Genomic DNA, 16,630 nt, shown 5'->3' with positions numbered 1-16,630 from the left:
GTTAGGATTCACATCCAGTTCTTCCTGACGCCAAGTCCAGCACTCTGGACTTTCTCATGGTGCACGGAGGAAGAGCTTGTAGGGCATATGAACAGTTAACTGTGCACATAATTTAGAAACAAATAATGTGGAAATGACTGTGTATCTGGATTAATTGGGTTTTTAAATTACAGTAGTTCCAGTAAACCAGTTTCTGTTTTTCTATACAGTATTCCACAAATTTACAGTACATATTGATGATTATCAGTACCAGCCATTGGCAGAGCTTTAAATTTCCTTCACTAAGTTTCTTGGGGAGGTAGGAAATTTCAGTGTGCCTACCAGCAGTAAGATGCGTTCCCCATTCCCAAGCTGTTCAGTGAATCACTAGAAGTGAAAGGATTGAGTAATGTGTACAGAGTAGATGTGATCCAGGGGCAGCAAATTCAGTCCCAGCACATCAGTGTTCGTGGCAGTCACCTCCCCACTCATACCAAAGCAGCTTGCTTTCCTGGCTCCTCCTCCTTGACATTTTTCTTCCTTTATTGTGGCAGAGTAGTGGAGGTACCAAGGAGGAAACTGCTCCTTCACACAAGAACTCTGACTAGGATAGTGGGCTGCTTAAGTTAATTTTTCTCAGGTAACTGGGCACTGTTTTCAGTTGTAATTTTTACCGGTAGTTCAGGCCAACTTCTTTTTTCCGTTATAGCCTTCTGTCTCTCCTTCTCCCTTCTCTTTTTCTGATATTTATTAGTCTCTACTACTCAGACTGAAAAATGTATGTCTTGGACCTAAAATAAATGAAAGAAATAAGGCTGTGGATAAGACTTTAGTAAAAAATGAAAATGGCTCTAGCCCTTCCCTTTTTCACATCCCTGATGTTTCCTGCTGCTAAATGAATAGTTACTTTTGGTGAAGGGTGAATTGGGGAAAAAGGTGAAATTTCATGCTGGTTTGTTTGATTCTGTTTAAAATTCCATCCTGCCACAAAGTCGGTGTTTTCACTGGCTAGTTCAAGTTCCTCACAGGTTTAGTAGTTAATCTGGGGTGATTATTGGAGCTGGAGATTCATAGGCTCTATTAGCGTCTGCTACATTAGAAAGTTTTTTCCAGCCCACAATGTAAATAATCCACCTTGAATTCTAATTGTCAATTTTTAATCCGAACTTAAAGGAACAGGCTTATGCCCCTTTCCCAACCTAAATTACACCCCTCTCCACTCCTGCCAACCTACACTGCTGAGGGGAGGACTGTATGTGTGTGTGTGTGTGTGTGTGTGTGTGTGTATGTGAGAAATTTAAGAAAAAGGATAAAGTTAGGCAGGGACATGTGCTTGCATGTTGTTGTCTCTCAAGATGAATGGAGTTCCCTTAGAGATTTCATGTGTATTTTTTCATTCAGAAGAGGAAAATTTTTTTTCTTTGTTCTCTCTAGGCAAGAGCAGAAGCCTCGTGGGACTCTGCAGTACATAACTGTCCTCAGCTTAGTAAAGGAGCCACAGCAGATGAAAGAGTGTTTCTGATTGTCAGAGTGACAGTCCAGCTCAGCCATCCTGCTGAAATGCAGCTGGTACTCCGGAAACGCATTTGTGTCAGTGTTCATGGCCGCCAGGTGAGTCTTTAACTTCAGGTAGAGATGTGACTTGAATCAAAAGAATAGCTACAGGATAGGACACATGGAATAAATCCTCTAGATTCCTCTCCAGAGAGGACTGCTGATGCAGTGAGCTTCCAGTGGCCATACTTCTCTCTGTTCCGCCACCATGTTGTCCTCCCTTTTTGCTAAACGTTCACAGATTTTACTGGCTCTAGTCTTCTGGCCGACTCACAGGAGAGGTGGATCTCTTTTTTGTGTAGTAGAGCTTCTATGAGAGGAAAGCCAGAGGCTCATATTTTGCCTGGGGTACCACAAGCTAAAAGTCCCACTAAAGGGTAACTTGTTTTTACTTGGTTATTATGCTTCTTTCTTTCCATTATTATCTCTGCTGGGGAAAAAGAAGAAAAGATGTGTTTAAGCATTTAAAACTCTTCGTGTGCCTGGCCTGTCAGAGGGCTGCATTTCCAAGATGGGTCTTAGAGCTTTTATATTCCTGCTGTACTTTTTTTTAAGGTTTGCAAGGAACAAAAGGAAACTAAACCCCAGACAGATTTTAAAAATATAATAATTCATTTAAAAGAGCACAGTCATGGCTGACAGACCACCAGATGTAATCTCCACCCCTAAAAATTAATCTTTAGTTCTAAATGTCACACTGATATCAATCTTTGAAATGAAGACTGGCTGTAATGCTATTAAAATCGCCGCTCTTTAGCTTGGCAATCCAGCATCAATAAAATCCAGGTCATAGGGTTAGTTGTAGCTATATATGTTGTACCACCCATTCGCCTGTCCTGTCTCTCCTTCCTTATGAGCCTGGGAGGGATTGTTTTAAAAAGATCCAGTTTCTGTTTCAGTCCTAGAGGTCTGAGGTATCAGAAACTTATATGTCTAGCCCAGCTGCCCCCCACATCAGTACCATTAGCAGAAACTGGTTGCAAAATAGATTGTGGTGGAGGTACCAAGCTGTCAGTCATTTTGGGTAGGAGGACTAAATAGGAATCCCTGCATTTTCCCTCCAGTTCTTTTTACTTGGAGGTTCCTTGGGCATGCTATTTCCTAGTTCTGGAAATATAATGACTGTTAATTTGGAATGAGGTGAGCACTTCTTTGTGGTGCTGGTACAAATAGGCCTCTTGGATTCCATTTAGGTAGATAATGGAAGAAACTAAGATGGCAGTAGCTTTTTAATAGAGTGGAAAACTCTGTAGCTGTTTGTGTGTTTAAGGGCAGTGACTTAACTACTGTTGATCCTGTTCAAGAAAATGAAGCCCTGAAATGATATCTTTGTATTTAGAGGAACTGATAGGTTTTTAAAAAATGTAATTAACGGAGGAAGGAGAAAGGTTTTGGTGAGTAGGTTTATGTCCTGGTATATTATTAAGCCTGACAATTTCATACTTGTCTTAGAAATGTTGCTCCAATGGGGTCATTTCATGTCTGTTTTTCTCTTCTCTCGCCTCATCCCCACCAAGTCATCAGTGTTAGTTAAATATGCTTCATTTTTATCTTTATCTCTATTTTGTCTCATTTTTAGAATTATTTATTTTAACTATATTCTACACTCATGCCTGATCTCTTTAACCTCTTTAGGATACTAGCAGTATTTTCAAATGAGTCATCTATGCATTAATTCAACAGTTCAGTTCTTAACTGTGCAAAGAGCACAGTCAGCATAAACAAAGACCATGCACTCGTAAATCATTTTTCATACTGATCCTACTTTGGTCAATCATTTAATGACTGGTCTTGTCAATATTCATGGCATAAGACGTCCATCGTGCTGGGGGGGAAAACCGGAAAGGAAAGTGTAAGATTACAAGCTATTACTTGAATTTTGCTTAGGAGGTTGTTTTGCTGTTGCAATAACTCTCCATCTTATAAGCCAATTAGTTATTTCATGTGTTAGTGCCTGCAATCGGCCCTTAATTTTTATTTTATGCAATCTCTGTTAGACATGATAGTCCAAAATAAAATAGAAGAAATAATAAACTAGATCCTACTGGGGAAATAAAGTAATATAGTGATTTATATTCAATGCACATTCCATTCTTTACATTACATGATTAAGGAATATACAATTTGGTCAAGTAGGGAAAACATGCACTTCTGGTTTTATTTCCCACTAGGGCTTTGCTCAAAGTCTCCTAAAAAAGATGTCTCATCGAAGTTCCATTCCTGGTTGTGGAGTCACCTTTGAAATTGTCTCCAATATCCCAGAGGTAAGTAATGAGATAAAGTATAAATTTACCAGATGCTTAAAGGAAATCCTAGTAAATAGTAATAAAATCACAAAATCAAAATTTCAAGAATATATGGGGGGAAAAACCTATTTAGAGGAAAAACATTTTAGGAAATCTAAGAGAAATCAGTCAACATCTATTAACTACTTACTGTGTGCAAAGCAGATAGTCAGTACTTACTCTCCTAAATGCTGAGGGGAAAAAAAAAGTGAAAAAAGTCTACCCTCAAGGAGCTTCCATACTAATGGAGAAGACAGCATGAAGGGGGGGCGTACAAGACACATACAGTTTTGTTGGAAAATATGAGAGAGGAAAACATTAATAGTTAGGGGTTTGGATGGGAAAGGGACCAGGAAGAGGATCCTGGAGAAAATGACATTTTACCTGAGTCTGGAAGGAAGCCAGAGATTCCAAGAATTGAGGAGAGGAAAAAAGCATTTAAAAAGGGAGGACAGCTAGTATGGGAGTGGAGCATGTTGTATGAGGAAGAACACGTGGGCCAAGATGGCTGGATCATGGAGTCCATAGAGGAGAACTGAGAGTAAGAAGACTGAAAAGGGTCCTATTGTGATGAAATTTTAAAATGCTAAACAAAGGTGCTTATATTTGATTCCAGAAGTAATTGGCAACCCTTGGAGTTTATTGGAGGCAGCTAGGTGATGCACTGGATAGAGTGCTTGGCTTGGAGCCAGAAAGACTCATCTTCCTGAGTTTAAATCTGGTCCCAGATACTTACTAGCCATGTGACCCTAGGACAATCACTTAATTCTGTTTGCCTCAGTTTCCTTATCTGTAAAATGAGCTGGAGAAGGAAATGGCAACCACTCCAGTATCTTCGCCAAGAAAACTCCAAATGGGATCATAAAGAATTAGACTACTGAAATGACTGAACAACAACAAATGGAGTTTGTTGACTCTGGAATAGATTTGCAGTGGTACTATGGTCAGAGCTGTGGCTTAAGAATATCCCTTTAGTCATTTTATGGTGGATGGACTAGAATGGGGACAGACTCGATACAGGGAGACCAAATGGGGGTGATTGCAGTAGTCTAGGTGAGAGGTGACATGGGCCTAGACCAAGATGGTAGCCATATGAGTGGAAAGAAGTAGACAGCTTTGAGAGGTATAATGAAGATAAGAATAAGATTTGACCATTCATTGACTATGTGGTGTTGAGAATGAATAGAGTATGGCACCAGGGTCCTGAACCAGGGTGACTAGCAGGATGGTAGTGCCCTTGAATAGTAATAGGTAAGTTTAGAAGAGGAGGAATTTAGAGGGAAAGACAGTTATTTTAGACGTTCTTAGTTTGTAAGGTCTTCGGGATATCTATTTTGAGATGCTCAATAAGCAATTGTTGACATGATCTTAGACTTCAAGACAAAGACTTTGGCTAGATATATAGTTTTGAGGATCATCAGCGTATGAATATCATTGATCTCATGAGAGCTGATGAGATGCCCAAGCGAGATAGTGTGGATAGAGCAGCAGTCCTCAGACTTTTTGGTCTTGGGGCTTCTTTATATAATCTCAAAAATTATTGAGGACTTCCTCAAAGAGCTTTTGTTTATATGGATTCTATCTATCAATATTTACCATGTTAGAAGTTAAAACATCCTAATATTAAGAAAATCGTTTGACCTCACAGACTCCTTAAATGGATCTCAGGGACATGGGTTCCCAGACCACACTTTAAGAAACACTGATTTAGAGACAAAAGAGCAAGGTACCCAGAAAAGAGCTCAGAAAAAAAAGACCTGGGGGAAAATGTTAAATTCTGTTTCTAAGAGTACTGCTTTGGTTCTGTGGGAGGAGGGGAGAGGGCGGGTGAGGGGGGAATGAGTGAATCTTGCTCTCATCAGATTTGGCCTGAGGAGGGAATACCATACATACCCAATTGGGAATCTTACCCCACAGGAAAGAAGAGGGAAGAAGATAAAAAAAAGGGGGGGGATGATGGAGGGGAGGGCAGATGGGGGTGGAGGCAGTCAAAAACAAATACTTTCGAAAGGGGACAGGGTCAAGGGAGAAAATTCAATAAAGGGGGATGGGTTGGGAAGGAGCAAAATATAGTTAGTCTTTCACAACAGTATTGTGGAAGGGTTATACATAATGATACACATGTGGCCTATGTTGAATTGCTTGACTTCTTAGGGAGGGTGGGTGGGAAGGGAAGAGGGGAGAGAATTTGGAACTCAAAGTTTTAAAAACAGATGTTCAAAAAACAAAAAAAAAAAAAAAAAAAGTTTTTGCATGCAACTAGAAAATAAGATACACAGGCAATAGGGTGTAGAAATTTATCTTGCCCTATAAGAAAGGAAGGGAAAAGGGGATGGGAGGGGAGTGGGGTGACAGAGGGGAGGGCTGACTGGGGAACAGGGCAACCAGAATATACGCCATCTTGGAGTGGGGGGGAGGGTAGAAATGGGGAGAAAATTTGTAATTCAAACTCTTGTGAAAATCAATGCTGAAAACTTAATATGTTAAATAAATAAATTAATAAAAAAATTTAAAAAAAAAGTACTGCTTTGTTGGTATTTGATCAAGTTAAATATTTCTTTAAAAAAAAAAACCAACAAATTCTTACCATTCCATGGAGAACAACACAGATTTAATTAATAGTATTTGTCAGCAAAGAACTGTTATGTTTTTTTTTTTTTTTTTTGTCAAGAGCTATATAACTTTGGATTTTTAAGAGTCTTTTTTTTTTCATTTTGAGAGTCTTAATGTCACTTGCAGGAAATGTGTTAAATGTTTGTTGATTAAAGTCATTTTAACATTTGAGGAATTTTTTATTTATTTTCTTAATGATCACCTTTTGGAAATGTAACATTAGATCTTTTGTGGTACTTAGATTGTGTAATTAGGTGATATTCCATAGTTCATAATAGCTTTCTAAGTAATATATTAGAACTGTGATATTCAGCTGTTTCCTAGAACCCTTATTTCTGTCTACTTAAAATTAACTATTTAGTCCTGCTAACTGATATATGTAGTGAGCCCTCCCAAACCCATGCCCTCCCATTTGCTTTCCACATTGGCCCTCTCCATTGAAGTCTTTATTTTTAAAAGATATTCTTGGGCTATTGTCATTCAGTTTGCTTTATTATTTGTGGGTTTTTGAACAGCTGAGATTATCTTTGTGCCTGTATACTGATTTCTTGAGCCCCAATCTTTTCGTGTCTTCCCAAGACTCATTGTAAAGAATATAGAATTCAGGTATAGCTGAGAAAACTTTTCTAATATTTTGCCATGTTTCGTTTTTTCTGCACTTGAAGCTTCCCTGTCTTTCCACTTATATTTAAAATTGTTTTTATTTCTCTTCACATGACATACTTTTCATGGTTTTCAAAGGAAAGAATCATGTGGGAAATTGCTTAAGGATAAATGGCTTAGCCCTAACCGGCAAGCTATGAATATTCAGCTTGTTGCACAGCATGAGTAGACGAATCCCAAGTTGGCAAACAATAATATTTCCCCATTATAAAATATTGCAGATGAAAAAGAGAGAAAAGTCCAAAGAAGAACTTAGATTCTAATTACACTTTAGATATGATTATTTATTAAATTAAAATGAAAACCCAACTGAGAAAATAAATGTCATTACACCATGAAAGAGCTATGGAAAACAAGGTCAAGACCTATATTGCAGAAACCATCATAAAAAAAAATTCAGCATGATCAGCATGGAAGAGGAGTTTTAAAATTCGAGAAGTGTAGCTTTTTTTAATATAAATATTAAGCATCTTATAATATCCAAGTCATCATGCTAAGGATGCAAAGCCAAAAATGCAGCCTTCTCTGCCCTCAAGGATCATTTTCATTCTTCTGAGAAAGTTGTGTAACAACAATGCTGCTTGCAGCTGCTGAGGCTGTGTAAGGCCAATAACACCAGCACACAGGAGGGCTGCTAGCGCAGGTTCTTTGATTTGCTTTTCTAAGGAAAGCAATTTTAAGGGGTTTACAATCTCACTTTAATTAAAAATATATATGTATATATCATTCACTTAGTTCAAGGAAAAAGTCAGCACCCTGAACTTCAGAGAAAATGCAAACAGAAATTACAAGCAGAAATTATATAAACAGAGCAAATAACACAAATCAGCAGACAGGGCTTCTGTCTGTCTGTCCATAGCAATACATACATAGTTACCAGAGAGAGAGAGAGAGAAGCACCAACATCTGGATTTTCAAAGCCGGGGGGGTGGGGAGAGGGGGGCTAACTAGAGTCTCCACACGAACAGTCTTCTAATGAGTGAGCCCTCAAAACAAATGCTAACCTCAGAGTATACATACATTTCTTCAGGGTCAGCCCACAGAGGGCATCACAACCATGTGACTCAAACTCTTGTGACTTAGGCTTTCTTGTGACTTAAGCAGGTCATCAAAGACTCTTGATCGAAACAAAGGTGAGACTCAATCAAAGGCACTTGATGGCCTTAGTTATAGAGAAGCATTCCAAAAGAAAAAACAGCAAAAGCTTCCATTTTGCTTGCCATTACAAGTTGTTCAGTATTGCTCAAAAACTAATGCCGCATTACAGTTATTTGCCAGGTTTGCTCAAAACAAGCTGGTACTTCAGTATAAGTATTTCCCAACTTACGAACACCAGACTGGGAAATGTCTCTCATATGTGTGGCCCCCTGACACCTAAAGGAAAGGAATGTCTTCATGTGGAAACTTAGTGAGAGACATTTTCCTAAGAAGTTGAGTCCCTATGCTTCCATGAAATGGGAGCCATTGCTTCCTGCAACTGTGATAGAAGAAGATGCATTCCCAGGGTACACCTTGCTTGGCTTCAGGCTTTGCAGGCCTGGGATATGGGTGGATCTTGAGCATGAGCCTCCCTCCCTCCAGGCTCTACTTTTCTAACTGTTCCCTGTCCTTCATCGCACCTCCCTTGTCTCCTCTGCTTCCTCAGTCCCAGAATTCCTCAGCATCCTCCTTTGCTCCTTCATCCCCTGTGGTGGAGAGACAGATTCTACAAGATTTTTCCTAGTTGTGTACTATGGTTCACAACTGCCTTAGAGGAAAGTGTTATTACTGAGCTAGCTCCCATAAATCTATGCATAACTTTGTAGTATGTCATAGTGTATAATGACAGGGAGGAATTAACAGAATAATACTGTTGAAGATATATTGCATTTCAATGAAGTTTTCACATATATACATATATATGTGTATACACACACACACACGCATACACACACACACACATAAAATCTATATATAGACAGTACAAAATATATAGCATTTCAATGACAGATTATAAATAAATTTGTGAGGCTGTCCTGGGAACCTAAGCACCAGTTATATAAAATTTTTCACTGAAAATGTATTTCAAATTACAGATAACTGACTTACAAGTGAGATTCTTGGAAGATAATTCCACTTAATTTGAGAACTTTCTGTATGTGCTTATATCCCTTTTATTGTATAAACCAAGAATTTTTAAAAATAGTTCCTCCAGTGGAGTTATTCATTTTAATGGAGAAAAATTTTTCATTTTCCAGGATGCTCAGGGAGCAGAGGAACGAGAAGCATTAGCAAGAATGGCAGCTAATGTTGAAAATCCAGCCTCAGCCGACTCAGAGGCCTATATTGAAAAATACTTGCGAAGTGTCTTGGCCGTTGAAAACCTTCTTACTTTGGATCGTCTTCGTCAGGTCAGATGATGGAATAACCTAACTCAGTACTTGTTGGGTTTTGATTTGTTTTGTTTTTTAAACCGCTTATGGGTTGTGATTGTAATTGCAATTATTTTCAACTTGTCATCCACTAAATCTCTCGGAACATAGGTTACATTGGGAAAATTACTTCTGAGAGGATTGGGTGGGAAAGGAGGATTTCATTTATTCTTGTCAGAAAAGCATTTTCAGATCTCTTTGAAAGGCAGTACTATTGCTGACCATGTCCAAAATTTTTAACAGGGCCCTTATCTTGACTAAGCAGAAATGTCCCTTGCTGAGTTAGGGTCCCTCAAATAAACAGATTTTTAGAAATGTTTAATAAGAGTGGAATCAAATAAATAAAATCTCTAGGTAATCTTTAAACCTCATTTTAGCTAGTAGTTTTGAGCCTTTTAACGGAACTACTAATAAAATGCAAAATGTAACTTTCAGATTCTTTTTTCTCCTGCCCACTTTCTGGTCAGTGAAATGTCCAAAACCCTGACAGTGGGAGAGAGAAGAAGCACATGGCTTATATAATCCTCAGACTATTTAATTGATTACTAAATAGACTAAAGTTGACTGTAATTAGGTACTTTGGGCATATAAAGTAAGAGGCATTACTTGAATGATTTTATATGCATTTATATCTGTGGTGAGCCAAAGGGAAAACTTGATCTAAGCAATGCTTCTGATATGAATTTTTCTCATTATGGATTTATAATTCACAGGAAGTGGCTGTGAAGGAGCAGCTAACGGGAAAAGGAAAGCTGAATAGAAGGAGTATTAGCTCTCCAAATGTGAACCGAGTAAGCTCATTAATGCTCTTTTCCTCTAACTTAGGGAACAGATATAATGTGGAGGGAGTGGAACATCAGATGCCTTAGCAAGGGAAGAGAGCGCTTGTTCCTTCTGGATATATAAAAGTTGCTGGATGGGGTGTTGCCACCCTTGCTTCTAATTAATCCTAGCTATGTTACTAACTAGGCATGTGCCCTTGGGAACAATAGCTTTTGGTGTAGCAGAAAGAGCACTTAATTTGGAGTCAGAACATCTGGGTCTGGGTCTCTTAGAAGACCTGGATTATCTGTAAAACGGGCATAATGATACTTATACTTCCAACCCCAAAGGGTCAGAGGGAAATGCTATATCAACCATCAAGCAGTGCGTAAAAGTCATTGAAGTCCACTTCTAATCATGGCTCTTCTACTTGCTGTGTATCCAGCCTTTCACATAATTCAGTATCTGGAACCAGTAAGATTGTAGCCATTGAAAGGTGCATTACTATCTGTCTTGACACTACAACCCTAAGGACCATGGGGCCTTCTCATCTGACTTGAAGCTAAAATGTCCCCTATGTCGTATCTCCCCACATTAGAATGTGACATCCTTAAGTGCTGGATTATTTTTCTTTTCTATTTGTTTCCTCGGCATTTAGCTCAGTGCTTTGTGTACAGTGAGTGCTTAATTACTGCTCATTCATTCATTCAAAGTTTGGCATTTCATCTCTCTTGCCTTTTTCTCAGCTATGGTTTAAACTAGATTATCTCTCTTATCTCCTCCAACTCTAATATTCGATCAGTCCCACATTTTTTAATGAATATTAAATTCACGTTCATAGAAAAGCAACCACTCATGGTGTTATTTTTATCTTTTCAGCTCTCTGGAAGCCGACAAGATCTTATTCCAACATACAGTCTAGGTAGTAACAAGGTAAGCATTTAATAATCCTTTTTTCTAGTAAGAGGATTATTATGGAGATTTTAGAAAAATAAACCCATTTCTTTTTGAACCTTCATCTCAAACATCACATACTTAATTTTCACATGTTAATTTCTTACCTTCCCCCCAGCCCCTTTTAATTCTCTCGTATAGTACCTGCAGAGATGTAATGAGTATACAGTAGAAAGGGAGCTGAATCTGCAAGTAGAAGACCTTGGTTTTGTTGAATCTCAACTCTGAAATGTATGAGTATTGTGACCTTGGGTCATTTAACTTCCTTGAAACTTACTTTACTCATCTGTAAAATGGGGTAGTACTTTTTGTACCTCAGGAGATTGTTGTGAGGAAAGTATTTTGTAAGTTGTAAAATGTGTGTGTGTATGTATGTGTATATACACACACGTACATTTATTCATTCATTTTTTAAAAATATGAGCTCTGTCTTTCCTAGGAACATCTTTCTTTCTTTCTAACTTCTCACCACTCTATCACAAATAGATCCTTCCAGATCCTTTTGTGATTGAGATTGAGTAATGATTCTTTTTTTTTAAGTGTTCAGTTCAAAATATTATATATAATTGCATATAAACAAGATAGTCAACCTTGGTGTTTACAACAAAAGAATTGTGTCATGATGGAAAACTTATGAGCAAGAATGAAATTACACCTAAAAAATTATACTCGTTCATTAGGATATGTGTTACTTTGGTTCTCTGGACAAAAGTAATTGAAAATAAGGGTAAATGATGTGATGCTGTTAGCTTGCAATGTATTTATTGGTGTAAGCAGACTAGGGCAGCTTTTCTTATAAAGAGTTAATGAGTTATGATGGGGTCCATGAGTTTTAAAAATTTTATTTAATATTTCAAAAACCAATTCAATATAGTTGCTTTCCTTTTGTAATCCGATGTATTACATTTAAAGACATTAATCTGAAAGGGAATCTATAGGAGACTGCTACCAAAAATGTTAAGAACCCTTGCTTTAAAGGAGAAGATTCTCTGGAATTGTACAGTGTGTTTGACACATGTCACCATCTGGTGTCTGCCATTTTGGGTTTTTTTCCAGTTGAGGTCCTTGGTTTTCTTTATGCTATGTATTATATAGATACACACTGTCAACTCACTCTTGATTACCCATGGTTAATATTGTGCCAGACTCAACAAATATGGTTTTGTTATGTATACAACCACTAAGTCTGCTAAATGGTCTAATGTGCATAAGAATGGTCACCATCAGCATATTTTATTAGTCTGCTAATTCTTGGTGAACCTCAGCCAGTTGACAGAGTCATGACATGACATGTTCTAGCAGACTACCTTTTTCTTAGGAAGAATAGGAAATTTATGTCCTTATGTATATTGCTGCTTTCTCCTTCCATTTAAAGCTACACATTTAAAGATAGTACCAAGTAAATATTCATGGAAAGAGATCAAGAAATTCATCTGGGAAAGTCAGAGAATCATTTTAAAATTATCCAGCTTGCTAAAATTGCACTTGTTATCCAGTTGTTTCAGGCTTGTTCTACTCTTTGTGACCCCATTTGGGATTATTTTGGCAAAGATCATGGAGTAGTTTGCTATTTCCTTCTCCAGCTCATTTTACAGATGAGGAAACTGAGACAAACAGGGTTAAATGACTTGCCCAGGGTCACATAATTAGTAAGTGTCTGAGGCCAGATTTGAACACAAGAAGATGAGGCTTCCTGACATCAGGCCCAGCACTCTATCTTCTGTGTTGCCTTGCTGCCCCAAATTGCATTAGGGATTTGTTATTTATACGATTGGATATGAATTCCGAAGGCCTCGATTTGAAAACTGATTGCCACTTACCAGCTGTGTGACTTGGGGCTTTCCAACTGTGTGATTTTTTTTTTTAATCCCTCAATTTCTTCGTCTTTAAAATAAAGATAATGAGACCTTTTGGTCCTCATTTGAGGGCTGTGGAGAAGGACCAATGAGATTATTTAAGATGCTTCGTAAATCTTAAGGAACTATTATTATTAAATGGCTCTATTGGCAGTTTCTTCATCTACAAAATAAAGATACTCATCCCTGCCCTGCCTTTTTCATAGCAGTGTCTTAACAAAATGATAATGTATGTGAAAGTGCTTGGAAAACTCTAAAGCGCTACTTAAATAGACAGTATTCATCATTAGGTCCTAGGGGGTGGGCCACCTTCCCCAGCCCTTCCTCAGCATGCTCGCCTCTCCACACACAAAAGAGGTTAGACTAGAATGTTCTCTTTAGAGACTCTGACTGTACCAGTCTAAGATGATTAAAGCTAAAATAAGCTGTAATCTGCTCAGTTTTGTCGTAACATGTCTGTGACAATGATGCTGTCACAGAAAAGTCATGGTCTTTGTAATGTCTAGAAAACAGAGAACCAAAAAGTAAGGATTCCCTGATTGGCTGTGCGCATCCTTATAGTAAAGAAAGGTACATTAGACTATTACAGCTTATAGACTGAATCTCTCCCAAGTTCATCTTACTCCCTTTGTCCTGGTAATCAATTCACTAAGCAAGCCTCAGCTATTAACTTGTCTTTTCTGAGAGGCTTTCTCTATGGACAAGATAACATGCTGACCAAACAGTGTGAGAATTGGATGCACTGGGAAGTTATTGTCATCTAAATAAATCTCTGTGTGTGTGTGTGTGTGTGTGTGTGTGTATGTTTGTGTATGTGTATGTGTTTGTTGAATCAATCCCTTACGAATTTAGTTAATGTGAATCAGTTACCCAGCCTGATCATGGAAGGTATTGATAAAATTAAGTTCCTAGGCATGCATTTCTGTGGATCAGACCTTTAATATGAATTCATCCCATCTGAGTGCTCTAGGCTAAGTGATCCAGCCTGAATAGCCAGTCATTTTCTCTTTTCCCTGGCAAACTCTGCACTTTTTTCCTTTGACTATCAAATATGAAACCTTGAAGGAATAATAGTGTTTTTAGTGCATTAAATTAAAATTTAATGCTTCAAGTGCCTATAATTTTGTCAGTTGTGAACTGACATCCTGAACAACATCCTTTGTGTCTTAGTAGGCAATCTTTTCTGAGATACTGGGGCCTTCTCTGTTCCAGGCACAGTGCTAAGGCCTTTACAAATATCTCATTAGATCCTCACAACAACCCTAAGAGGGAGTAACTGTTATTATCCCCATTTTACAGCTGAGCAAACTAGCAAACAGAAGGTAAGTGACTTGCCCAGGGTCACACAGCTAGTAAGTATCTGAAGTCAGATTTGAACTAAGGTTTTCCTGACTCCAGGCCCAGTGCCTGATACACTATACCACTTAGCTCAAATATTAACGCCAAGACTCTGAAAAGTGTAGCTAAGCTTAATGATGAGGTATAATCCATTACTAGCCCTGAATTCAAAGCTCTTATGGCTTGGTGTAGGAATTGCTAAAAATTTTGTTGCACTGTAGTTGTCTTCAGAAACTAAAAATCCTCTCCATTCCACAAAAGGGCATTAGAGTAGAACTTTAGTCGAAGTTCTCACACTCATTAATGAGAGTGAGCAAATTTGGGCAACATAAGGTTATTGTTACATACGTGAAGAATATTCACCAAGTTCACTCCCATTCTAGCCCCTGCCCCCCAAATGTGAGTCTGAGGAAAACATTCCATTTTTCCAGTTAGCATCACCCCTCCATGAAGAGAAACCAGGATGGAAGACAAGGCATAAAATTAGACTCCTGAAGCCATAAAAGACCTTAGACGTTCAGTGTAACAAACAACACGCCTAGTTCCATTATACTTGTTGGGGTCATAAAGATCAAAGATTTCAGCCCCAGCATTAGGAAGGTGACACTCAGATCCAACCCACGTGCCTTATTAATAAATAAAGAGCCCAGGGCCTAGAAAGGCAAAGTTACTTTTTCAAGTTCATATGTGAAGTTAGTGGCAGAGATAGACTAGATTCTAGGTGTCTTAATATCGGGGGTAGCAAGGTGGCACAACAGAGCACTAGGACTGGAGTCCAGAGGACCTGAATTCAGCTCTGGCCTCAGACACTTATTAGCCGTGTTACCTTGGGCAAGTCATTGAACCCGTTTGCTTCAGTTTCCTCGTCTGGAGAAGGAAATGGCAAACCTCTCCAGGGTCTTTGCCAAGAAAACCCCAAATGGGGTCACTCCTTAAACAAATCAACAATAATAACAGATCTGGATATCATCCTAGTGTGACTTCCATATATCACTGCCTTCTCTAACTTTTGGCCTTTTGCTTATTTCATTTATTCATTCTCCATACTTTTTTCTGAGGCATCTTGCGTAACAAGCCCCTGAGAAATAAGAAAATGGAAAACGTAATCCCTGGCCTAAAATACTGCACTATCCTAGTCAGCTGTTCCTGCTTTCTGTTTATTTCTCTCTAAAAAGGGTGTTTTGTAGAAGGAGTTACACCGGGGGTAGGGGCTGCTTCTGACTGCGATGTCTCCCTACCTTCTGTTTTTGAGCAATAGGAGAATCCCTTATTTCCCTTTCTTTCCTTTCCTTTCAATAATTGGGTCTTTGAGGAGACTTTCCTCCTCTATCCCTGATCATCATTCTCTTCAATCATGGAGCCCCAGAAGCTGATGAGTCCTTACAAAGTACTCTTCATGGTATTCCAGTTTATGGGGCAGGCTGCCTCTTGAGCCACCCTCTACTTTATTGAAAATATACTGACCTCAAACTCATGCCTTCTTGCCCACTAGAACCAATCAAGTTTGATCTTCAGCCATGGCCAAAGTTTTGTTGGAAAATCCAACACATTCCCAGGCCACTTGCTGCTACAGGTCAGAATGTGGAAAGATTATCTTTCCTGTCCACTTATCTCACATCTCAGTCATCTGATTCTTTTAGTTTTAAACATTCAAGCCCCTAACCTCTTTGACATTTATGGATTCGGTGTTGTCCCAAAGTGGACATGTCAAACACATGCCCAGGGACCAACTTCCAAATGTCGCGTGATCCAAGTTAAAGTGTAATTGGGAAATATTTAACACAATGAAGACAAATGCAATAGAACATAGATAATGTTAATTCGTGGTTTTTTAAGTCAGTAGGCATCGTGCAAGTATCCTTTTGTATTACGGTTTAATGGCTTCCTGTTTCTATTTGAGTTTAACACCACTGGGCTAGAGAAAATGAGTATTTCAGGTATTGCATGCTGCCCAGAAAGCATGATAGAAGCTTACTGCTGTCTGGACTAGGGAGCCCAGAGACCAGGCCCTTTTGAAACTGAGTGGAGAAACATTGTAAGGCTCACAGCTTAAAAGTTACCAATTCCCTTCCCTTCTAGGAGTTGACTAGTGTTCTGCAATCCAGCCATTATGTGAGACGCTAGGAAGATCACCTTCTGTGCCCAGTGCTTTGAAACACATTTTCTGAAATAGCTCTATGTTGTATCTAGCTTGAAGAAACCTTCAGGGGAAAAA

At 38.6% G+C, this 16,630-nt stretch overlaps 1 protein-coding gene across 1 annotated transcript in view; it reads left to right on the top strand.

Moving 5' to 3' along the window:
* KIF13B (kinesin family member 13B) overlaps nucleotides 1-16,630 on the top strand; it is a 248,738-nt gene that overhangs the window by 183,780 nt on the left and 48,328 nt on the right. The window contains exons 31-35 of the mRNA XM_036752476.1: nucleotides 1,414-1,590; nucleotides 3,705-3,797; nucleotides 9,332-9,484; nucleotides 10,219-10,296; nucleotides 11,147-11,200. Coding sequence (XP_036608371.1) covers nucleotides 1,414-1,590; nucleotides 3,705-3,797; nucleotides 9,332-9,484; nucleotides 10,219-10,296; nucleotides 11,147-11,200 — 555 coding nt within the window. The remainder of the gene's footprint in view (nucleotides 1-1,413; nucleotides 1,591-3,704; nucleotides 3,798-9,331; nucleotides 9,485-10,218; nucleotides 10,297-11,146; nucleotides 11,201-16,630) is intronic.

The sequence above is a fragment of the Trichosurus vulpecula genome, chromosome 3 (assembly GCF_011100635.1).
Source record: "Trichosurus vulpecula isolate mTriVul1 chromosome 3, mTriVul1.pri, whole genome shotgun sequence".
Lineage (NCBI taxonomy): Eukaryota > Metazoa > Chordata > Mammalia > Diprotodontia > Phalangeridae > Trichosurus > Trichosurus vulpecula.
This window is presented reverse-complemented; position numbering and strand designations above follow the sequence as displayed.